This window comes from Pithys albifrons, chromosome 4 (genome assembly GCF_047495875.1).
Source record: "Pithys albifrons albifrons isolate INPA30051 chromosome 4, PitAlb_v1, whole genome shotgun sequence".
In the NCBI taxonomy this organism is placed as follows: Eukaryota; Metazoa; Chordata; class Aves; order Passeriformes; family Thamnophilidae; genus Pithys; species Pithys albifrons.
In genome coordinates, this window is record NC_092461.1 from 35,267,329 (window position 1) to 35,290,644 (window position 23,316).

General features: G+C 43.5%; 1 protein-coding gene across 3 annotated transcripts in view; it reads left to right on the forward strand.

Moving 5' to 3' along the window:
* Window positions 1-23,316, forward strand: part of ZFAT (zinc finger and AT-hook domain containing) — a 134,523-nt gene that overhangs the window by 31,848 nt on the left and 79,359 nt on the right. For 2 of the 3 annotated variants that reach the window (XM_071553799.1, XM_071553801.1), the window contains exon 1: window positions 13,224-13,368. The exons of the other annotated variant lie outside the window; for it this stretch is intronic. In XM_071553799.1, the coding sequence (XP_071409900.1) occupies window positions 13,350-13,368 (19 nt within the window). In that variant the 5' untranslated portion in view covers window positions 13,224-13,349. Of the gene's footprint in view, window positions 1-13,223; window positions 13,369-23,316 lie in introns of those variants that run through there. 3 annotated transcript variants of the gene reach the window in all.

Genomic DNA, 23,316 nt, shown 5'->3' on the forward strand with positions numbered 1-23,316 from the left:
GACGATGGGCATGTGTATTGCAGTGGGACAGGGCCATGTGAAGGCTTGTGCTGTGCCAGGCTTGGACCTTTCACTGACAGCTCTGACACTGGAGCTCTTGCAGGCATGGCCTTCAGTCATAGGAACCACAAGGCATGTGAAGGTTCTGCTGGCCCTTGGATGGATGTCCTCCAACATGTCCAGATGGGATACAGGGAAATCCTAGAGTACTGAACTTCCCTGAATTTTTGTTAGAGCTGCAGCATTTCTGTTTGAAAAATAGGTGAGGTCACTCTAAACTAATGACTTGCAAGGGTTTAATCTCAGTGACAGCTCACATCTATTAAATAGATTTGACCACATCTATTAGTTTTATTTGATGGTTGTTTGTATGGCAGAATAGTGCTGCTGATGTGGGAGAACAGAATCTATCTGCAGTTGTTGTGACTGAAGGCCAGATTCTGACTCCATTAAATTCCATGTCGTCTGGGTGACTTCAGCAATTTCTAACGTGTTTTTCCACTGCCTTTCATTAATATGAATGAGATTATAATCAGGCTTCAGTTATGCCTCAGTATATATCAGGAGATACCAAACATGAGCAAATGTAAACAACCATAAAGCATGTGAAGTGTCCATAACCCATATCCGGGTTTAATCATAAAAGAGTTTTGCAAAATTGACAGCTGAGCTATGACAGGGATGAGTAATTTATTAGCAGTTTTCCTGTATGAACATGAAAACTGAACTTGTATACATTTATTGGATGTTTAAGTAGTGGTGTCTGTGTTACAAAAATAACCAAACCCAAACCCTTGCCATGATGTACTAATGAAAGAAGACTGAGCAGATGGTTTTTAGGGACTGCACTTCACATATTATGCAACTGTGCTGTTCTTTCAGAGAAAGAGAAGTGAGGCAGAAAGAAGTCTACCTAGCTCAACCTTTAATGCTTAATTATTCACTTATTGTTAAAAGAACACAGCAAATGACCGGAAGAATGCTCCAAAAATAGAGAAAATGTTCAGGTGTGCAAGCTACCAAACTTACTTTCTTCTACCCTCCAATGTGAGCGATTATCTCATTAGACCACTAGAGTTACAAATTAAACCCACTCAACATGTTTTTATCAGGGAGGAAGGGAAAAGGAATAATAAATCATTCTTGCATGAGAAAACCCTTGTAGCATGGCCAAGAGAACAATCCCAGACAGAGCACAGAGTTGCTTGGCTTTGAGATATTACACAATGAAACCTGAAGATACACACTTAAACTGGAGGAGTAATAAAAAAGGAAATTCAAACAGCTTATACTATTTAAGGAGTTTAACTGGAGCCTCTGTCAGCCCTAGTAGATGGAGTTTACAGAAGTGAAGTCACCTTCTTTTATGCAGACTGCATGTAGACTCCAATTCAGTGTTGTTGTCATCAGTTTGCCGTAGATGGAATATTCAAAAGATGGGCAATATTCATGATTTTAGGAAAAATGTAAAAGTTTGTGGTATAATCTCTGTAATACCTTCAAAATTCCTCTGTAAGAGAGATGGTGGAGTTTGGTTAAAATATCCTTAGACACTGCAGTGCATTTGCTTTCCTTCTCCTAAGGAGCAAAGAACAAATAGGTAGCGATTGGACTTTTTGCCAATCAAGCCATATTACTTTGAAAAAGGACTTATTTACAGCTTTTCCTTTTTAATGGATTTTCTTTCTGCCATCACTACTTACTATGTCAAAGAGGGAAGTATTGGGCTATGATAATTGTGGAAGTTTCACTGTAGTATGCAATGACCAACAAGCAAATCAATGATGTTGACAATACACGGGTTATATCCCTGACTTTTTTTTTAATCTGTTTTTTTTTAGTAGACTTGTGCTCCTTTAGAGTGTTTTTATAATGGTCACAGTGGTCCCATCAGTCTCCCTTTGCTGTCAGTGGGGAAGTCTGGATGCTTCTGAAGCACTCTGGAAGCTGTAGGCAGACAGGCTCTGAAGAATTTAGCTATAGATTATTTTCCGTATATATCCGTATATACTCTTACAGAGTCAGGAGAGGAAAGGATGCCCATGCCTCAGTCACTACTGCATCTGACTTCAGATACTCATGAAAGTGGATTGGGAGTTGCCAATGAGCTGAGGACACTGAAAGGTGCCATCATCAATCTCCAAGAATGGGAAAGTCTTTACTTAATTACCTTCTTATGTAAAAAATAGAATTAAGAGAGTAGACAAAGTGAATGCTACACTTGCAGACAGCCTGAGTTCTGTGGTGATTTTGCTTTTTAAAAAGCAGTCTTTCGTTTAAAATCATTCAGTTGCATATATTTGATAGGCAACTCTTATGAGTATAACTAACAGGGGCTTTTAAATGCATTTTTATAACCAACAGTAATTTTTACCAGAAAATGAAAGCTTATAGAAAACAAACTACCTTTTATTTGACTATAAGGAAATCCCCATTAGGTTTCCTTTCTCCTTCTCTGGGTGAAAGTCCTAGGGATATAGTAATGCTTCTTGTAATTTTAAAACAGCTTTAGTAATGAAGCAGCAAGTGCTCAATAAACTTGTGGTTGCCTTATCCACTGAGCTTGATGGATAGATGAAGGTGTGTCATGTTCTATTTAAGCTTATTGGAAGGGAAAAAAGAACCATCAGTAAATAAAGTACAAAATACATTTTGTAGCACAAATAAAGTGTATGTGAAAAAAAAAGACCATAGGTAGTTGAGTTTGCATGTAGAACACAACACGAACAGTAACAAATATATATATATATATAATAGAATCATAGAATGGTTTGGGTTGGAAGGAACTTTAAAGATCTTCTACTTCCAACTCCTCTACCATAGGCACCTTCCTCTAGACCCAGTTAGTATACATATAGGTATGTATTATCTTAATTCAAGGAACTACAATTATTTAAGTAGGTAGCGGTGGTGGTTCTCACTTTCCTGGAAGGGAATTTAAGGTATGAAGTGTTTAATGACATGCTAATACTGCAGGAAATTGATGAAGGTTAAGAATAGTACAGGAATCTGCTGAAGTCAAACATATGTCTAATCAAATTAAAATCATATAAATCATGTAGGAACTGTCAGATTCATATAGTTTGGGCATATCATGGTTGTCAAATTCCTACTGTAGAGTTAATAAATCAAACCCAGCATGATTGGTGCTGTTTTTCTTCTCTGCTCCACTATCCTATAAATAGCTCACTGTTCCATGAGAACTGTGGCAACTTTCCCAGCAGGAATACGATAACAAAGATGTCTATCTTCTGCACCTCTCTTTGTGCCTTTTTCAGTACCACTTAGTGCTGTGGAGAATACGCTATTTGTACTATGAATCTACCTTTTCTATTTTGTGTATATATATTTATTTCCTCTTTCCCTGAATTACAGTAAAGGTGAAGACAATGAAATCAGATTGCTGTTTGGATATTTTGCTGTACTTTTTATACATCATCATAAATATAAATAATCCTGTATTTTGACAGTGTTGCATTTTGAAAGGCTTCACGCAAAGTTTGCTTTCTCACATGCATTTTTATCTCAGTCCAGATGCTCATTTTGTGTTCATTTTGTATTAGACTGAAGAAAGCGCACATAATAACATCTCAACTTTCATTTATTTTATGCAATTTTTTGTCTTGTAAGAGTCTGTGTAACAACCCCCAATCCAAAAGAAGCTAAAGGAACAAGGAAAACCACCATTTAAATCTGCACAGTGTTCCAGCTGTGCTGCTGTCTCCAGCTACTCTGATATCACCTACCAAAGGAAAAACATGCTGTACAGTTGTAATAGGATTAAACAGTATAAACCTGCAAGCAGAAATGTGATTAATACAGGGTATTTCTGAGTGATTATATTGCCACACTGAGGAAACCAGAATCTGTTTATTAGAAGCATTTGCAGTATGTATATATTTTTCTGAAGTTATTTATAGTTGTTGCCTTTCTCTCAGGCCTGCAGGAGATAATTTTTAAATTAACTGTGCAGTGTAATCAGTATCAGTAGACTATACAATCCTGAGATGTCAAGAATTATGATAAGCCTAATATTAAGCCCTGGAGAGATTTGTAACTGTGTAGTTTGTACTGCCCTGTTTTTATTAGCATTTTCATTATAAAGTTGTTACTGGAAGCATAAAGTTAATGTTCTGTAACAAGAAAACAGCAATTATGCAGACCTAAACATAGAATTCCACATTAAACATGGCAGATAAAAATAACAAGATACAGTTATTGAAGACAGATACTGTGGAAAAAAAACAATACAGCATTTACTGTAAAGCAAGGACAACTTTTCTTTCTTAAGCAGAAAGCTAGTTGAAAAACAACCTCCTACGATTTCTGAGCACTCATCTCCTTTGCATTTTCAAGTAGAACTTCAAAAAGTGCAGAGCATCAGCTCGAACTGTTTTCTCTTAGAAATCAATGAGAAAATAAAACTGTGATAAAAAATAATGTGCTAATTAACTCTAAAAATTTCCCTTAAACCTGCGTAGCTGGATACTTTGAGAATACTTTCCTGTGTCCTCCCCTTGAATCTATCTTAAATGGACACTCTTGATTACCTTCACAGCTGTAAATATTGCTCAAGTTTTCCCTTAGTGGAAAAACAGTTTACAAAACCCAGGAAGAACTACTTAATTACTTAACAAAGTTTAGTCTTTGCTCTCACTAAACAATGGTGCTTTTACTTGAAAAATAATGAAGCACGTCCATGGGGCCGGATGGGATCCACCCAAGGGTAGTGAGAGAATGGAGGAAGAGCTCACTGAGCCACTCTCCATCATTTATCAGCAGTCCTGGCCAGCTGGGGAGGTCCCAGCTGACTGGAGGTCATCTACAGGAAGGTCTGGAAGGAAGATCTGGGGAACTACAGGCCTACCAGCCTGGCCATGGTGCAGGGAAAGTCATGGAGCAAATCATCTTCAGTGTCAACACATACAGAACAGAGGTGATCAGGCCCAGCCAGAACAGGTTTAGGAAAGGCAGGTCCCACTTGACCAAACAGCTCTCCTTCTATGACCAGGTGACACTTTAGTGGATGAGTGAAAGGCTGTGGATGTTGTCTACCTGGACTTCAGCAAAGCCTTTGACACCTTTTCCCACAGCATTCCCCTGGAATAGCTGGCAGGCCATGGCTTGGGCAGGTGCACTCTTTGCTGGGTTAAGAATGGGGCTGGATGGCTGAGCCCAGAGAGGGGTAGTGAATGGAGCCACATCCAGCTGGCAGATGGTCACAAGTGGAGCTTCCCAGGGCTCAGTATTGGGCCAGTCATGTTTAATATCTTTACTGATGATCTGCATGAGAGGATTGAGAGCACCCTCAGTAAGTTTGCAGATGACACCAAACTGGGAGGGAGTGTGGATCTGTTGGAGGGTGGGAAGGCTCTGCAGAGGGATCTGGACAGGCTGGAGAGATGAATGGAGACCCATTGTATGAAGCTCAACAAGACCATGCACTTGAGTTCTGCACTTAAGTCACAACAACCCCCTGAAGTGCTACTGACTGGGGAAAGAGTGGCCGGAGAGTGGCCCAGTGGAAAAGACCAGGGAATGCTGGCCAACAGTGACTGAACATGAGCCAGTGTGTGCCCAGGTGGAGAAAAAGGACAATGGCATCCTGAGCCGTATCCAGAATAGTATGGCAGCAGGACCAGGGCAGTCACCATCCCCCTGTAGCCAAGGGGTGAACTGCCGAGGCCACACCTCAAATCCCGTGTTCAGTTCCCGGACCCCCACAACAAGAAAGACATTGAGGTGCTGGAGCATGTCCACAGAAGAGCAATGGAGCTGGGGAAGGGTCTGGAGCGCAAGTCATATGAGGAGCAGCTGAGGGAACGGTGGGTGTTTTAGCTGTAGAAAAGAAGGCTCAAAAGGGACTTTATCACCCTCTACAACACCCTGAAAGAAGGGTGTAGCCCGGTTGGGCTCTTCTCCCCGGCAACATGTGACAGATCAAGAGGAAACAGCCTCAAGTTTTGCCAGGGAAGGTTTCAATTGGATTTTACTGGACATTCACAGAAAGGGTTGTCAAGCATTGGAACAGTCTGCCCAGGGAAGTGGTGCAACACAGGTACCAGCCTGCAGGTATTTAAAAGATGTGTAGATGTGGCACCATGGCCCAGTGGTGACTTGGCAGTGCTCAGTTAAGGGCTAGACTTGATGGTCTCAAGGTCTTTTCCAATCTAAACAATTCCATGGTTCTATCAGATGTTATGGATCAATAAATGTTAATACAACTCCCATTCCCACTGAACTGTCTAGTCAGTTGTTTCAGTGCAGTTGTCTGTGAGTTGGTTGAGAGAACCAATTCAGCTTACAAATAATTATTTTTAAACAAGTTTTGTGTGTAGATTGCTTTGTAAATTGAATGTAGAGCACATGGCTTTACAGAGTTTAACAGGTACAGTTAGAGGGCAGTAAATTTGCTGGCCAGGAGAACTGAATAGCTCAGGGCAAAAGAGTTGGCAGAGCACTGAACTGTTTTGCCACCAGGGAACTGTTGTACCATGCACTGAGGAACTTAAATCTGGAATGAAGTGTTGATACCTTGCATGGCTAGACAAAAACTCTGGTTAAACTTTTGTAATGTCTGTAATGAGTATTATATCCTCAAAATGACAACAAAGGAAGCCTAGAAATATGGGGAATTCAAATTTCTAACATTTATGGTATGGCATTACTTGGGAATATTTTTTAAAATATTTGTATTTTTGGTTCCAAATGTTCAGTTTTGAGGACGAGGGAACTTTTGCTCTAGTGATTAAAGCAAAATTAAAAAAAAAATCTTGACGTTTTTATTTTTGAATCTCCATGATAATAAAGACTCATCTCAGAGTGGGAACATGCAGAGGGCCTTTCATGTGGTAAATACTCTAATTAGAATTAAAAAAAAGGAACAATAGTTCTATTAAAGATCAGTTATGCTAAAATTTTTAATGACATGAAATGTTAACAACTTAGTTTATCAATGTTTTATTCTTTAGGTAGCACCAAATAAAGTACTTCTTATCCCTAGAGAAAAGAATTATATTTCCTGATGTGCTAATCAAAAGGGGAAAAGCTGTATAAAACCAGTGCTGTTTGTAAGACTTTCTGAATTATCTGATTTAGATCACACCTGCCCCAGGCTGCAATGTCATGGAATCTTCACATGAGTTGGTAAAGTGATTTTACTTGTAGTAGGAATGTACTTTCTATGTGTGTCTAAAACAGCTCTTCTGAAAAATATGAAACCAGAGAACAACACTAAGTTCAGGGAGAATTTTTACTTACCAAAAAATTGTTCACAAGCAAGTGCAGGAAACTTACATGAAGTAAAGTGTATTTGTACTGTGCAATTCATAAAGAACCCAGACAGATGTTTGGGGTTGGTTTCTTCAATTCTACTGCAAATGTACACAAAGGTGAAGACGGTTTGGGTTTGTTGTTTGGTTTTGTTTTTTTTACAATATTTCTTACAATATTTAGTTTGTAATATCTATGAGTTCTGCTCTTCTGCTAGAATGCTTTATGGACACTGCTTCATCAAATACTAAAGGATATTTGTCTTAGCATATCAGTGTTAAAATGAAAATCAGTCAGGTTGGAAATTCAGCATACATCTTCTTTTATCCTCTTGCTGATACTTTTTGTTGCAGATCTTAAGGTCATGATCACATAATTTACTGTTTTCTCTCACAGGACAACTGCCTGATTTAGGCAAGTATTTTGACTCCCCTCTACAGATCTTTGCTTCCTCCCTGTAGCTTGGTTTTTTCTGGGTGCTTATGGGGCATTTATATTGATTTGCTGCTTCAACAGAAATGGCTTTATTTTCTCAAAACGCTTGTGGGAAAAAAGTGAAAGTGAAGCACTGAAGTTTAGGGGAAAAAGTTTCCCCAACTGGATCTGTTCAAGGTAAGGCACCTAGGATAAAGTGTCTTAAAAGCGATTATCACATATATGCACAGATGCTAAAATTCTCAGCTATAGCAACCATTGATGCTTTTCAAAGCACATTGCAAATGCCATGGTAAGCAAGCAGAAAAGGAGGAATACAGAAATAGTGAATGCTCCTTCTATACCGTAAACGAACTCTGCAAGAAAATCTGCTTCTAATTTCCCTTCATAAAATCTCATGTTTACTTATCCACATTTTCCTGCTTCTGTAACAAATGAAGCAGTCTTGTCTTACAGATGAACCCCTGTGCTGTGTAGCCCTCATTCATATCTAGGTCAGGTACGTCAGCTGATGCTAAATGAGTCAGAGATCCTGCTCAAATGCAGAATAGGACTGTGTGATGTTGAAGATTCCCAGAAACAGCTTATGCAAAACCAAATGGAAATGGAAGCTGTACAAAGCAAGACTAATTCTGACTTTTTATTTATTTTACTACCTTAATTCTGTAGGACTGCTCTTATGGAACGGCCAAGCAAGGTGCACTCTGGTTTCACACTTGGGAATACACTTTATCAGTGAAGTGATTTTCCTATTTGTGAATAAAGCCAAACCATGTAACTGGGAAAAGGAGGAGTCAGCATCTGCTGTGCTCTCAATAAGGGCATTCACATTATCTTTCTGGATTCCAGCTCCAGAAACAGACTCTGTGCAATCCTGAACTTGCTCTATACATGACCTTTGCATTCTCCAGAACTTGGTAGAGTTTATTATTTTTATTATATAAAAGTTGCATCAGAAGATGTCAACTGACACTGGCCAGACACAGAGGCTACAACAAGGAGCCATTCAGTGGCCTGGAGAGAGGGAGCTGGTGGCTGTACTTGATGAACACTTGTGTGTGCAGGAGCTTATCAGTAAGTGGCTGGACAGATGTCAGGGTGAAAAAGTGCAGAAAGCACTTGGAAAGAGCACTTGAGGAAAACAGGAAAGATATTCCTGAAAGCAAAAACTGTGACTGGGAAATGAAAGGCAGAAAAAGAGGTCAGACAATGAGATATGGAGGAGGGCCAGGGAAAACATGGGCAGAGTAGGCCTTGAATTTAGTCAATAAGGAAACTGAGAGAATAGGATGAACAAACAGATCAGAATCAGATTCTCCCTTGAGGTGGGAGCTGTTTATAGAATCACAGAATACCCTGAGTTGGAAAAGACCCAGAAGGATCACTGAAGTCCAGCTTCTGGTCCTGCACAGGACAGCCCCAACAAGGATCACTGCTGTCTGCTTCAAGAGGGCCCTCACAATCAGTGCTGGTTATCCCATGGCCTGGGTTCGTGTTGTGTGCAGAGAGCTTTAGCTGAACTGCTGGTGACAAGTTATGTACATTCTGATGACACATGGTGGAATTTCTTGAAGAACTTGAGGGTATTTTTATTTAAGCTGTGAAACTGGTGATTCAGAGCTGCAAAAACATTGCTTTATGTGGCTCTGTCACCTGGCCAGGCATCCCAGCACTAACAGCTTTTCTCCTTCTCTTCTGGTCTTCAACAGACAGACCTCTTAAAGCATTTTGACTGGGCCGGACACCAAAGATCAGAGATTGCAACTCTGATTTGTTGTCTTTGGTGAAGATTAAGCCTTCTTTATGTGACCTTTTAAACAGGCTTGTGATTGTGCAAAGCTGAACTGTGTGCAATATCTGTATGTAAAAAAGTAACAATCTACATGCCATATTGATGCTTAGCTAGTGGTTCTATGTGAAAGATTTGGAACAAGTGGGTTTTTTTGGCAGGAAAATCCACCCTACTTGCTGTAGTGAGGCTCAGTGACTCAAGGACCAGAGAATGTTCTTTCAATGCCAAGGTAAGGATGAACATTACTCATGTCCAAAAAAGAGCACAGTCCCTTCCTTTCATGGGCAGTGTGTGCTGAGCATAAGTGTGCCTTCATCTTTATTGCTTCTAGTAGAAAACATTCTTGAGAAGATAAGTGCACTAGTGACTGTGGATGGGAAGAGGGACAGAAAGGGGCACTAGGAATCCAGGTGAAGAGGGCTTGTCAAGGCAGCAGGCTAAAGACACATTTCTAAATGTTGCGTCTCATAAGGTCAGAACACCCACCCATGAATCTTACACAATGTTGCTCTGTCATTGGGGCCAGAGGAGACAAATTTCACAAAGGAGTGACAACATGCTCTGGAAAGGTCAGGTCTTTTCATTCTGCCTTCTATTTGGGTTTCTGACATAAATTCTAAAGAACATACCATACCTCTGTAAGACTTGTCTCATTGTAAATTGTCTTGAGCAAGAGGAGCACTGATGTGATGAACATTGGTAGACTGCGGCTGCCTAGTTAATCTCTGCTGCGGGCTAAGGCTCAGCCTAGCCCTGGCCAAGCCCTCCTGGCATCTGTAGAGAGTGATGTACAAAGCTCAGTGTAAGGCTGGTTAGTGCTGCGAGAATTGTGACAGCATGACACCAGCTAGGACAGGTGACTGTTTTACACATAAATGATTTCACTTCCTTGTGCTTTCCTTTTTACACCCATAAGCACTAAGGGTGTTTGTTCAGGTAGTCCTGCCAGAATTACCTGAGTCCCCATGCTCATGGCTCCTGGTTGTTCTTTGACAAGGTGATGTTTGGGTGTGTCATTTGTGATCTTTAGGAGCTGATAGTAATTTTCATCTTGGAAATGTTCATCTCATCCCACCCCACGAGGCATCAGTGATGCTGATGATTTACTTTCTCATGTCTTCTCTGGGTGCTCTTGGTGTCCCTGATCTGGGTGTCTGAAGGATATGCCAGGGTACTGATGACCTTCTCCAGCTCCTCCTGCTCCCAACACTCACACTTCCATTCGTTATGATGTTTACATTTCTGTTAGAAATCTCTGCAATCCCACACCTGCTAGATCCTTGACTGCAGCTTCCCATAGATCCCAGTGAGTTAAAAAACAAGCATCCACCTTTCTTTTGCCTCCAGGGCTGTAGTTTGTTCTCTGTCTTCCTTTATATCTGATCTAAGGGCATTTGTTTCAACAAAGAAAGGGGTAAAACTGTGAGGCTGGCTGTTAGGCTAAACACTGGGACTATTTCAGCATCCAGCGGAGAAAGCTGGGGAAAAGAAAACCAAAGCCAATGAGAAGGAGGTTGAAAACACAGCCAGCACTGTTTCTTGAGATGAGGTGGTCATTGAGAGGCTGCTTTCACCACATCAGGAAGATCAACAAGCTTGCATAGTAACACTACAGTGAAACACAGCAGAAAGGATCTGAAAATACCTAAGTGATGGCAGAGATCAGTCCCATGGCTGTGGTGAATCTAATTTGGGGCTATGGAGTCAATATTTGTGATATGAATCATCATACAGGTATTTTGGGGGTTAAAAGCTGTTTTGTCAGAGTAAGGCATATATAGGCTTTGTGGCCTTTTGCCCATGGCTGAATTTACCTGTTACAATGAGATATAAGCAGGGACATTTAAAAAATACTTTTATAAGCTGTTTCTCAGTTAATATATATGCATTATTTCTCCTACAACAGAAAATGACTTAGGTTTATTACTGTAATTAATACAGAAATATTACTGTAATTAATACTGAAATGAATTGTTTTCACAATTTTCTCTTTATATTTAATTGAGTACATCTGCAGAATGACAGAAAAAATATTATATTGTGAATACTTAGGAAGGATAATGAGATTCCTACACAGCCATTTGTACTGAAATTAGCTACAGTAACAGACATTATGGAATTTAATGCTAAGTTCATTAATATTGAATACATACAACAGTTCTCATGATTTAAGAGTGAAAGTGATAAAACTGATGTTCAATGGTTGTTAAACGGAAAAATAAAACAGAATAACATGAGGTAGAAGTGGTGGTTATGTGTATTCCAGTGGCACTAGTGCTGTGCCAATGAAGTAACTTTCAAGCTATTAAGAAAAAGCTGAAGAAACAATTTAATACATAAATTCCTAATGTGGGACCCAGGTCAAAGAGCTATGTTATTCAGCAGACTGTTGGTACATGTCGGCCCTACTGCTCTTCAAGGCAAATGTGAAACTTTGGAAAAACAAATGCATAAAACAGTCATGGGCTTAGGCACAAGGCTCAGTATACCCCCGAGCTACAAGTCATCAGTGTTTGTTTATGGACTTATTAATACAGGAAAAATTGTACTTTGCTTCAAGCTTGCGCCAGTATTTCTGCAGCCCAGAAAGCCAACTATATCCTGGGCTGTATCAAAAGCAGCGTGGGCAGCAGGCTGAGGGAGGCGATTCTGCTCCTCTGCTCTGCTGTGGTGAGACTCCACCTGCAGTGCTACATCCAAATCTGGGGTTTCCAACACAAGAAGGACATGAACCTGTTGGAACAAGTCCAGAGTAGCCCACCAAGTCACTTAGAGGGATGGAGCACCTCTCCTGCATGGAACAGCTGAAAGAATTGGGATTGTTCAGCCTGGAGAAGGCTTCAGGGTGACCTAATTATGGCCTTCCAGTACCTGAAAGGAGCCTAAAACAAAGATGGAGAGAAGAGCGGCTATTTACAAGAGCATGTAGTGACAGGACAAGGGGGAATGGCTTCAAACTGAAAGACAGGTTTAGATTAGGTGTTAGGAAGAAATTCTTCACTGTGAGGGTGGTGAGGCACTGGAACAGGTTTCCCACAAAAGGTGTGGCTGCCCCATCCCTGGAAGTGTTGAAGGCCTGGTTGAATAATGTGGCTTGCTCTAGTGGAAGGTGTCCCCTGCCCATGGTAGAGGTGTTGGAACTAGACCACCTTTAAGGTCCCTTCCAACCCAACCCATGATTATCTCCCAGTAAATATGCTTGCCTTTTTTTTTTTTTTTTTTTTTTACCCACAGATAAAGCATTGAAGCGCCTTTGGCATCAGCTGGAGCTGCGCAGCCCCGTCCTGGGGCTCAGAGGGACTCTGGGAGATCCTGGCGGGTGTCCCGGTTATCCCGGCTGTTCCGGTTATCCTGTGTCCCCCAGCCCCCGGCGGGCTGTCCCGATTATCCCGTGTCCCTCAGGTCCTGGCGGGCTGTCCCGATTATCCCAGTTATCCCGAGTCCCTCAGCCCCCGGCGGGTTTTCCCGATTATCCCGGTTATCCAGTGTTCCTCGGCCCCCGGCGTGCTACTCTGATTATTCCGAATCTCTCAGCCCACGGCGAGCTGTCCCGGTTATCCCGATTATCCTGTGACCCTCAGCTCACAGTGGGCTGTCCCGATTATCCCGGTTATCTCAGCTACCCCGTGTCCCTCCCGCCGCTCCCACAGCCCGCGGGCGGCGCCTCAGGGCACGCCGCTGCCGCCACTGCGCAGGCGCCGCCCCGCCCGTGCCGCCACCGCCGTGTCGGCCGCGGCAGATTCGCCATAACGCGGCGCACGGGGAGCCGATTTGTGGCTGTTTTCCATTTTTCCGCCGCTTCCTTCCCCTCGCGGGCCGCGCTCGGTCCCGCCCCGCTGTCCCCGTGGCGATGGAGGCGGCGGCTGCAGGTGAGCGGGGCCGGGCCGGGCCGGGCCGGGGCAGCGCGCAGGCATCCCCGCGCGGGGGGTGGGGAAGGAGTAGTTCCGGCGGCGCTGTGTGACGCTCCTTCCGCATGACAAGTAGTTCCCACGGAGGCCGCCGCTCCACCCGCCCCAAAACCCATCGCCCCAAAACCCGTCGCTGCCGGAGGGACCCCGGGATGAGGAGCCGAGGGGGCTCCAGGGGGCCGCCGGAGGGCCGGGGCAGCCCGAGCCTGGGAGCACCGCGGTGCCCCGGCTGCCCGTCCCAAGGGCCCGCTCAGGAGCGGGTCGGGACAGCCTGGAAGGAGCAGCTGGAGCTGCTGGTGGTGCTGAACTGATGTGTGCGAGCTCAGAGCAACATCCCAGCACCTGGAGGGGGCTGCAGAGAATTCGGAGAGGCTCTTCCTGAGCAGCTGAAAGGATAGGACACGGAGTAATGGGTGCGAATGGAAGAGGGGAAATTTGGGCAGGATACAAGGAAGAAATTCTTTACTTTGTGAGGCACTGGAACAGGTTCCGCAAGGAAGCTGTGGATGCCCTGTCCCTGGAAGTGGTCAAGGCCAGGTTGTATGGGGCTTGGAGCAGCCTGGTCTAGTGGGAGGTGTCCCTGCCTATGGCAGGGTGTTGGGACCAGATGGTCTTCAAGGCTCCTTCCAACCCCTTTACATTTATTATTCTATTATTCTGTGTGCATCTGGGTTTAAAACAATCGTGCACTCCTCTGGCAGCTCCTTCAAATAGTGTAGTGTATCTAGCTCAAGGACCTCCGAGTTCAGAGCTGCAGAAGGCATCTAGCAAGTTAATGATGTTTCTCCTACATTGTCATCTCAGGCCTTTACGTGCCTTGCATTACCCTGTCTTTCACAGGCTTTGCACTGTGAGTAAAGTTACACAGAGATGAGAGCCTTAGTAATGCTGTGTACATGCTTTCTGCATTGCACAATCCCTGTGTGCTGTTGCAGTACAAGTTTGTGAAGTGCTGCAATGATTTAATGTCTGTTAATTACCTTGCATACTCAGGTTTGGATTTTGGTTGTCATTCACTGAGTTGACATTTTAATTTTTAGAATCCTGAGTTATTTCTAGTTGTCCTATGGAGTATTTATAGGTAGTTTACAATCCAAGCCACCATTAAGGAGTAATATCCATAGAATAAAACTCAAAAAATTCTACCCCAATATGAGGAAGAACTTCTTTATTTTGAGGGTGGCAAAGCTCTGTAACAGGCCATGGAGTCAGGTCATGGAGTCTCCCTCCCTTTCCGGACACATTCAAAACCCACCTAGGTGTGTCCTGTGTCACCTGCTGTGGGTGACCCTGCCTTGGCAGGGGGATTGACTGGATGATCTCCAGAGGTCCCTTCCAACACCATGTATTCTGTGATTCTGTGAAAGAGAATTTTGTGCTGAAGAGAATGGCACTGTAAGGAAAACAACTTGTATCTGAGTAGCAGAATAGCCAACAGGTGCTGTGTTACTGAAGGACTATTTTAAAAGCATTCCAGGGCTGCTTTATATTCTGTAGTCCAACTTTTAGCAAGAAATAATTTTTTTACTACTTGTGCTGTTAATAAATTTGTATTTGTTTAGGCACATGTGTCTTAACAAAAAGTGTTCTGAGGGTAGCTGAACCCAGAACTTTCACAAATGTTCAATATTTTTGTAAATGCAGCTGCTGAACTGTATCTGACCTCAGATGTGTTTCGATTACGGGTGTCCTAGTTCAGCATGCTTCCAAAAATCAGGTTTCGAGCATTTCATCCAAGGCATCCTGAAGTCGAAGGCTGATCACTTTGTGCTTTTTCTTTGAGACGTTCTAAGTGTTTCTGGTGTCTGGTAGTGCATCTTGCAGTTTGATATTGCACATTAGTGTATCTCAGTGGTACCTTCAGCAGTGGTGCATTTAGCCACATGAGGGAGATCTTAGAACATGAAAATTTAAAGGTCCAACTTACTACAACCATGTCTTTTCTGACTTTTTTTTTCCTTAATAATGGAAAAGTTACCTTGTTTATGTGTTTAATAAAGTGATTGTGCTAAACTGCTGCAAATAATTTCATTTCCTAGTTATTTGAAGATCCTTTTAAATCCAGTTCTGAATTTTATATATATTTTAGCCAACATAAATGCATGTAGGCAGTTGTTTTCTTTGAAAGAACTTTAACTTTTCCCAGGAGTGTTTGTAAAGATAGAGTGGGTAAAAGACAAACAAAATGGCTTTTACTTGCCATCAGTAGTTAAACTTCAGTGTCTTTTCACAAACAGAAAAACAGAGTATTTAAATATAGTGAGTTTGATTATGGTGAGAGTGTGGGAGGTGGGGCTGTGTGAACCTCATGGAGTTCAACAAGGCTTAGTGCAAGGTCCAGCACCTGGGTCAGGATAATCCCAAGCACAAGTACAGACTGGGTGGAGAATGGATTGAGAGCAGCCCTGGGGAGAAGGACTTGGGGGTGTTGATGGATGAGAGGCTGGGCACGACCCAGCAGTGTGTTCTCTCTCACAGCCCCAAAAGCCAGTGGCGGTCTGGGCTGCATCCAAAGCAGAATGGGCAGCAGGTCGAGGGAGGCGATTCTGCCCCTTTGTTCCCTGGAGCTTGCTGTAAGCAAGTTGCTATTTGAATGCTACAGTAACTGACTCTGTTAGGGTCTTTGTTATTTAGTATTCTTAGTGTTGCGACTTGAAAAAAACACAGTCTAAGAAAGTATTGAATGTTTTGGATATTAATTTGGTTTCACTTGTGACATAGGGTGTGTCTGACAGTGAGTCAGGATGGTTGTCTAAATAGACAAGTATAAGAAAGGGCAAGCACACAGTGATACTTGGCCAGAATACTCTCTTAGACCTTTTTACAGGCTTTGCTGAACCCTGACCAGCATCTTTCAATTTAGCTCTTCTTGATCAACTTCCAAGAATTTCGAATGCCAAGTGGATGTGTACCCATTGTACACAGTTGCAGCAGCAAGGAGAGAGCAGCTAAAAAAAAACAGGCAGTAGTTTCAGTGAGATCATTTGCTGGTCATCTCCATGACACAAGTAATTTTATAGTTCTTCATTTTACTCTTTACCTTTTCTCCAGTCCTCAGTTCCATCCTTTCCAGGCAGAAAATAATCAAATTTATGTAACTGCTCATGTATGGAACTGTGCTGTGTTGTTGATTTTACTTATTTCTGTACACTTTAAGGATTACTATTTGTTGTAGTTTGGGATTATTATGTAAATTCTCTCCCCTGCCACTTAACTGCCCAGGCCAGCGGTTAACAAAAGAAGCAGTTAACTGTTGATCGCTGGGGTGGGGGCAGGTTTGTCTCTTTTGGGTTATTTTTGGATATTCTCCTCAGTCTTGGCTCCGCGGAATGGGGGAGTGGGGGCTCCAAGGAGGCAGGCTGCCCTGCTGGTTACTGCTGGGGTTTTCCTGGCTGTCTTGCCGCTGCCTACTTCGGACTACTTTTTCATGCCGCGCTGCTGCTGCTGCCTGCCTTGGATTTGCTGCTGGTTGCTCGTACCTTTCTGCTTCTTGGACGGGGAACACAGGGGGAAGAGACTGAGTCCATCTGAAAGCTCACTGCTCGTCTGTCTCGCTGGAGAGGGACTGAAACTCACTCTGCAGCCAGCCGGGCTGTGATATGAACACTTGAGTATAACCTTTCCTCCCAGAGGAAAAAACCTGCTGGGTTTTGTTGTTGTTTTGTTTTTTTGTTTTTTTTTCCTCTCTTGTGGTGTTGGGGAAGTGGGTTGCACTAGTCTGTTTACATATATATATATAGCAGTTATCCTTCTTGTATTAAAATTCCTTTTCTTAAATTTGATAGAGTGGTGTGATTATCGTGGAGGAGGCCCCTCCCCTGCTTGTGGGTAAAACATTTTGGTTTTTTCCCCTCAAACCGAGACACTATTATTATTATTCTTTATTATTTTATTAGTTTGTCAAGTCAAAGGAACAATATCCAAAGATGTAAGCTCAGTATGGACCTTTGGAGCAGAAATATTTTCTGTTTTTTATGGATCTACATATTATAGGACCATCTGTTTTACAGGACTGTCTCTTGTAACTGTAAGGTTTTGTTTCTGAGCACTGCAGTGCTTGGCCTTGTGTTGAGGCTGACTTTAGTGTTTGACGTAATTGAGAGATCTTTCATACAACACCTCTCTAAACCCTTATAATGTGTCAGCAGATTGAAAAGCTTGTTTTGCTATGGGCTCACCTTCTTTGAAGGGTCTTTTTTCTGCACAGGTTACTTTTCTCTGCACAGGCTCTTGAGCCAGCCTGTTACTGGAGAGATATTTTAAAACTGTTGCTACAAACTGCTTTTTATTTTTCAAGTTGATAGAATTACCCTTATTGACCTGCCTTAGTGTTTTAATGTTAAATTTGACGCAATTTACAATCTGCTTTTGTTTTCCTCCTTTGACAAAAATCTTTGAGGAAAAACTTTAATAAAGGTGTTTTCTTCTACTAAGGCTTCCTTTCACTGCTCTTTTAGCTGTGCTAGATTTTTTTCCTTCCCCTGTCAAAAACCTTCTTTGATGATTAGCATCAAATATGATGCTTTTAAATAGCCTTCATGCTGCTTTCAAGGATTTAACTTGTTTTGGAACCGTTTTAGTCCTTTTTGTGGTTTCTTTTGCTAAAGATGCTTTTTATCTTAATATAGTTCACATTGTTGAAATGAAAAACATTTGGCTCTTTTTCACTCTTTAAGAGGATTTTTGAGTACTATTTTAATCACAGTTACGGAGTTACTCTCAAGTAATGTCACTTTGAAAGGGGTCCTGTGTTTTATTTCTGATAAAGTCAAGAACTGTCTCCTCATGTGGTTTCCCTGAATGCTTGGTCGGTGAAACAGTCATTGATGGTGTCTAAATATTTAATCTTGGCGTTCTTTCCTGACTTGACATTTAACCACTCTGCATAGGGCTAATTAAATCCTCCATTATATGGTTGTTTCTGCCTTTGTAACCTTTTATTCCCTTCAGTGTGTCACAGTCATTCATACCCTTGTGGTCAGGTTGTTGCTCATGTATAGTTCTTACAGTGTGCTTTTCTGTGCACTGCATTTAAATTCCTCAGGAATTCTCTTACTTGTAAAAGCAGCCTTTTAATCCGATTTGACCCTAAGCTGCATCTAACAGATGGTATTGCATCTCAAACAATATATCCTGCTTTATCCTGAATATTCTGAGGTGGCAGTGACCCACTGGCATTAAAGCAGTGTTTGTCAGAAGCTTGTTTGAATGCATGTCTGTCAGTAATCTTTGTCTACAGCCAGGCATTCCAATTTTGACACCTTATTAGGCTCATTGCATTATTGTAGTAGTATGTAGATTTGTCTTTTAAAAGCAAGTAAAAAAACAAACACAAGAAATTGTTTTATTCTTTCTTGTTAAAATTTTACTAACTCCTATGTTATCCCTTATTTAAAAGTAGTTTTGATGATTTTTACTGCTGCACTTTCATATTTGTGGTCTTTTGCAGTTGTCACCTACTTAAAACACTTAGTAAAGACTTGTCAGTCTTTAAAAACATTTTCATACTCCCTTGATTTTCTGTTGAATAAAGCCTGATGCTCCTCCATTTTTATTTCTCAGCTTGTAATTTTTATTTAGGTACGTAGTAAACTGACAACTCAGTTCTGCTCAAAACGGCACTGTTGTGAATTCATGTCCCAGACACCTTAATTAGTGCTGTTTCTTCCTCTCTGTCCTACTATATTTGTATTGTATAGATCACAGAATCGCAGAAGGGTTTGGATTAGAAGGGATCTTAAAGACCATCTAGTTCCATCCCCTCTCTGATGGACAAGGACACCTTCCACTAGACAAGGCTGCTCAAAGCCCCATCCAGTCTGGCCTTGGAACACTTCCTGAGTCGGGGTATCTGTAACTTGTCTGGGAAACCTGTTCCAGTGACTCACCACCCTCACAGGAAGGGTATAGGTTCTAACCTGTATTATTTCTGAACCAGAAACATTCACAAACATCAGTGTAGTTTAGTCTTATGGACCGTGTACCTCTTTGCAGTGTCTGAGAGCCTCTACAGTAGTAGTTTACCATGTAAACTCAACTTAAGGCTTTTTTAGGAAAAATGGTGAATGTGTACGATTAGGTTTTCCTTAAACCACATAATGTGGTATTGATTTTAGTCTCATCTTTTAGTTTTTGCAGGAATGCATTCTGTATCAACATTGCTGTGACTTTCTTCCTTCATATTTAAGTAAAAAATGTTTGTGACATTTCAGTAATGATAATTAAATTCCCATGATTTTAGTCAGCAGCTAAAAGTGAGAACAGCCATGATCAGGGGCCTCATGACTTTGATAGAATGTATTGCAGGTTTTGTCTCAGCAGTCATGTGCTGGTTTAAAGGTGAACCAGCAGGGGAAATGAACTCACCATGAGAGAGATTATAAGTCAGACCTAAAATTTAATAATAATATTACAATAACAACACTGACACACAAGGGAAATTGCTTTTAACTCACAAAACCCCAGCAGTATAACCCAGTGTCCTGGGGCATGAACCCAAGGGGGTTTGTTTGCCCTTGTGCTGGGACCCCTGTGGCCCCCCCCCAGTCCAGAGCAAAAGGAAAAGAAAAACCTGTTGGTGCAGGCGAGGGCTGTGGTCTGGGCGAGAGCAGTGATCTCCTCCTGTCAAGGTCCTGCTGCTGCTCTGGATCCGACGAGAGGTTCCCGAGGTCTTCTTACCCACCACTTATGTACCCTCAGGGAGCACTCAGTCCCTCCCCCTGGGCGGGGACTCACACAATGGGTGATTAACTCTGGGAGCCAAGGGATGTTGAACTGTTGATGGCCCATTAGCAGCTCCGCCCCCCTCAGGCTGGGTGTGAAGGTGATAATGGCTCCCTGGGCAGCTGCTGCTAATGGCCCATTGACCTTGGGGAATGAATGGGGGGGTAGAATACACAGCTTTGATCACCCCCACACAGGGTTAGCTGGTCCCTCCTGCTGAACTAGGACATTATCCACCCCTTATTCTACTCCATCTAGTCATTCCCAAATTAATCCCCTTTTTACCTATACATATATATACACATATATACAATGAAACATTACAAACTCTTCTCGCTCAAAATTAGGTCCCCTTGTGGTACACAACGTGTTTCTCCATCTTTTTGCATTACCCACCAAGTGCAACCAGGTCCTTGAGCAAAGACAATCCCTCGGATGGGTTTGCTTTTGTTTGAGGTGGGACTCACCCAAACAGTCTTTCCTAACATACCTCTCATATGGACCACAGGGACTTTATCTCCATCTACAGTATTCAAGAGTTCTGATTGGGCAGGGCCAGCTCGATTGATGGAGCCCCGGGTGTTGACCAACCAGGTGGCCTCTGCCAAATGCAGCTCCCGGTGTTTGAAAGTTCCCCCACCCAACGCCTTCAAGGTTGTTTTCAGCAGTCCATTACATCGCTCAACTTTCCCGGCAGCTGGAGCATGGTAGGGGATACGATACACCCACTCAATGCCGTGCTCTCTGGCCCAGGTGTCTATGAGGCTGTTCTTGAAGTGGGTGCCGTTGTCAGACTCTATTCTCTCTGGGGTGCCGTGTCTCCACAGGACTTGTTTCTCAAGGCCCAGGATGGTATTCCGGGCAGTGGCGTGAGATACGGGGTATGTCTCCAGCCATCCAGTGGTTGCCTCTACCATGGTCAGCACATAGCGCTTGCCTTGGCATGTTTGGGGAAGTGTGATGTAGTCAACTTGCCAGGCTTCCCCATACCTGTATTTCGACCACCGTCCACCATACCATAGAGGCTTCACCCGCTTGGCCTGCTTGATGGCAGCACATGTGTCACAGTCATGGATAACCTGTGAGACACTGTCCATGGTTAGATCCACCCCTCGGTCACGAGCCCATCTGTATGTCGCATCTCTGCCCTGATGACCAGAGGCATCATGGGCCCATCGGGCTAGAAACAATTCACCTTTATGCTGCCAATCCAGATCTACCTGAGAGACTTCAATCCTGGCAGCTCGATCCACCTGCTCGTTGTTACGATGCTCCTCATTAGCCCGGCTCTTGGGTACATGAGCATCTACGTGACGGACCTTCACACTCAGCTTCTCTACCCGGGCAGCGATGTCCTGCCACATCTCAGCCGCCCAGATGGGTTTCCCTTTGCGCTGCCAGCCAGCCTTTCTCCAATGCTCCAGCCATCCCCACAGAGCATTGGCCACCATCCACGAGTCAGTGTAAAGGTAGAGTCTTGGCCACTTCTCTCGTTCAGCGATATCCAAAGCCAGCTGAACAGCTTTCAGCTCTGCAACCTGACTTGATCCACCTTGTCCTTCAGTCGCTTCTGCAACTCGACGTGTAGGACTCCATACAGCTGCTTTCCATTTCCGGCTTGTCCCTACAATGTGGCAAGAGCCATCTGTGAAGAGAGCATATCGCTTCTCTTCTGGTAGCTGGTTATATGGTGGGGCCTCCTCAGCTCGTGTCACCTGCTCCTCTTCTTCTTCAGAGGACAATCCGAAACTCTCACCTTCCGGCCAGTTAGTGATGATTTCCAAAATCCCAGGGCGATTAGGATTCCCTATCCGGGTTCGCTGCGTGATCAGAGCGATCCACTTACTCCATGTGGCATCAGTGGCATGATGGGTAGAAGGAGCTTTTCCTTTGAACATCCAGCCCAACACTGGTAGTCGGGGTGCCAGGATCAGCTATGCCTCAGTGCCAATCACTTCTGAGGCGGCTCAAACTCCTTCATAAGCTGCCAGGATCTCTTTCTCAGTTGGGGTGTAGCTGGCCTCAGATCCTTTGTATCCCCGACTCCAGAATCCCAGCAGTCGTCCTCGAGTCTCCTCAGGTACTTTCTGCCAGAGGCTCCAGGATGGGCCATTCTCCCCGGCTGCAGTGTAGAGCACATTCTTCACATCGTGTCCTGTCCTGACTGGCCCAAGGGCTACTGCATGGGTAATCTCCTGTTTAATCTGCTCAAAGGCTTGTTGTTGTTCAGGGCACCACTGGAAATCATTTTTCTTCCGTGTCACAAGGTAGAGAGGGCTTACAATCTGACTGTACTCAAGGATATGCATCCTCCAAAAGCCCACGGCCCCTAGGAAAGCCTGAGTTTCCTTCTTGCTGGTCAGTGGGGACATAGCTGCTATTTTGTTGATCACCTCTGTTGGAATCTGACGACGCCCATCTTGCCACTTCACTCCTAGGAACTGAATTTCCTGAGCAGGTCCCATGACCTTACTTCGTTTAATGGCAAAACCAGCTCTTAGGAGAATCTGGATTATCTTCTTTCCTTTCTCAAAAACCTCCCCTGCTGTGTTCCCCCATACAATGATGTCATCGATGTACTGTAGATGTTCTGGAGCCTCACCCTTTTCTAATGCAGTCTGGATCAGTCCATGGCAAATGGTGGGACTGTGTTTCCACCCCTGGGGCAGTCGATTCCAGGTGTACTGCACCCCCTTCCAGGTGAAAGCGAACTGCGGCCTGCACTCTGCTGCCAACGGAATGGAGAAAAAGGCATTGGCAATATCGATGGTGGCATACCACTTGGCTGCCTTGGACTCCAGCTCATACTGAAGCTCCAGCATGTCCGTCACAGCGGCACTCAGGGGGGGTGTGACCTCATTGAGGCCACGGTAATCCACCGTCAGCCTCCACTCTCCATTGGACTTTCGTACTGGCCATATGGGGCTATTAAAGGGTGAGTGAGTCTTGCTGACCACCCCTTGGCTCTCCAGCTCAGGAATCATCTTGTGTATGGGGGTCACAGAGTCTCGGTCAGTGCAGTATTGCCGACGGTGCACTGTGGCTGTGGCCAGCGGTAGCAATTGTTCTTCAACTTTCAGCAGTCCCACAGCAGAAGGGTCCTCTGAGAGGCCAGGCAAGGTGCTCAGCTGTCTGATTTCCTCTGTCTCCACAGCAGCTATGCCAAAGGCCCAACGCAGTCCCTTT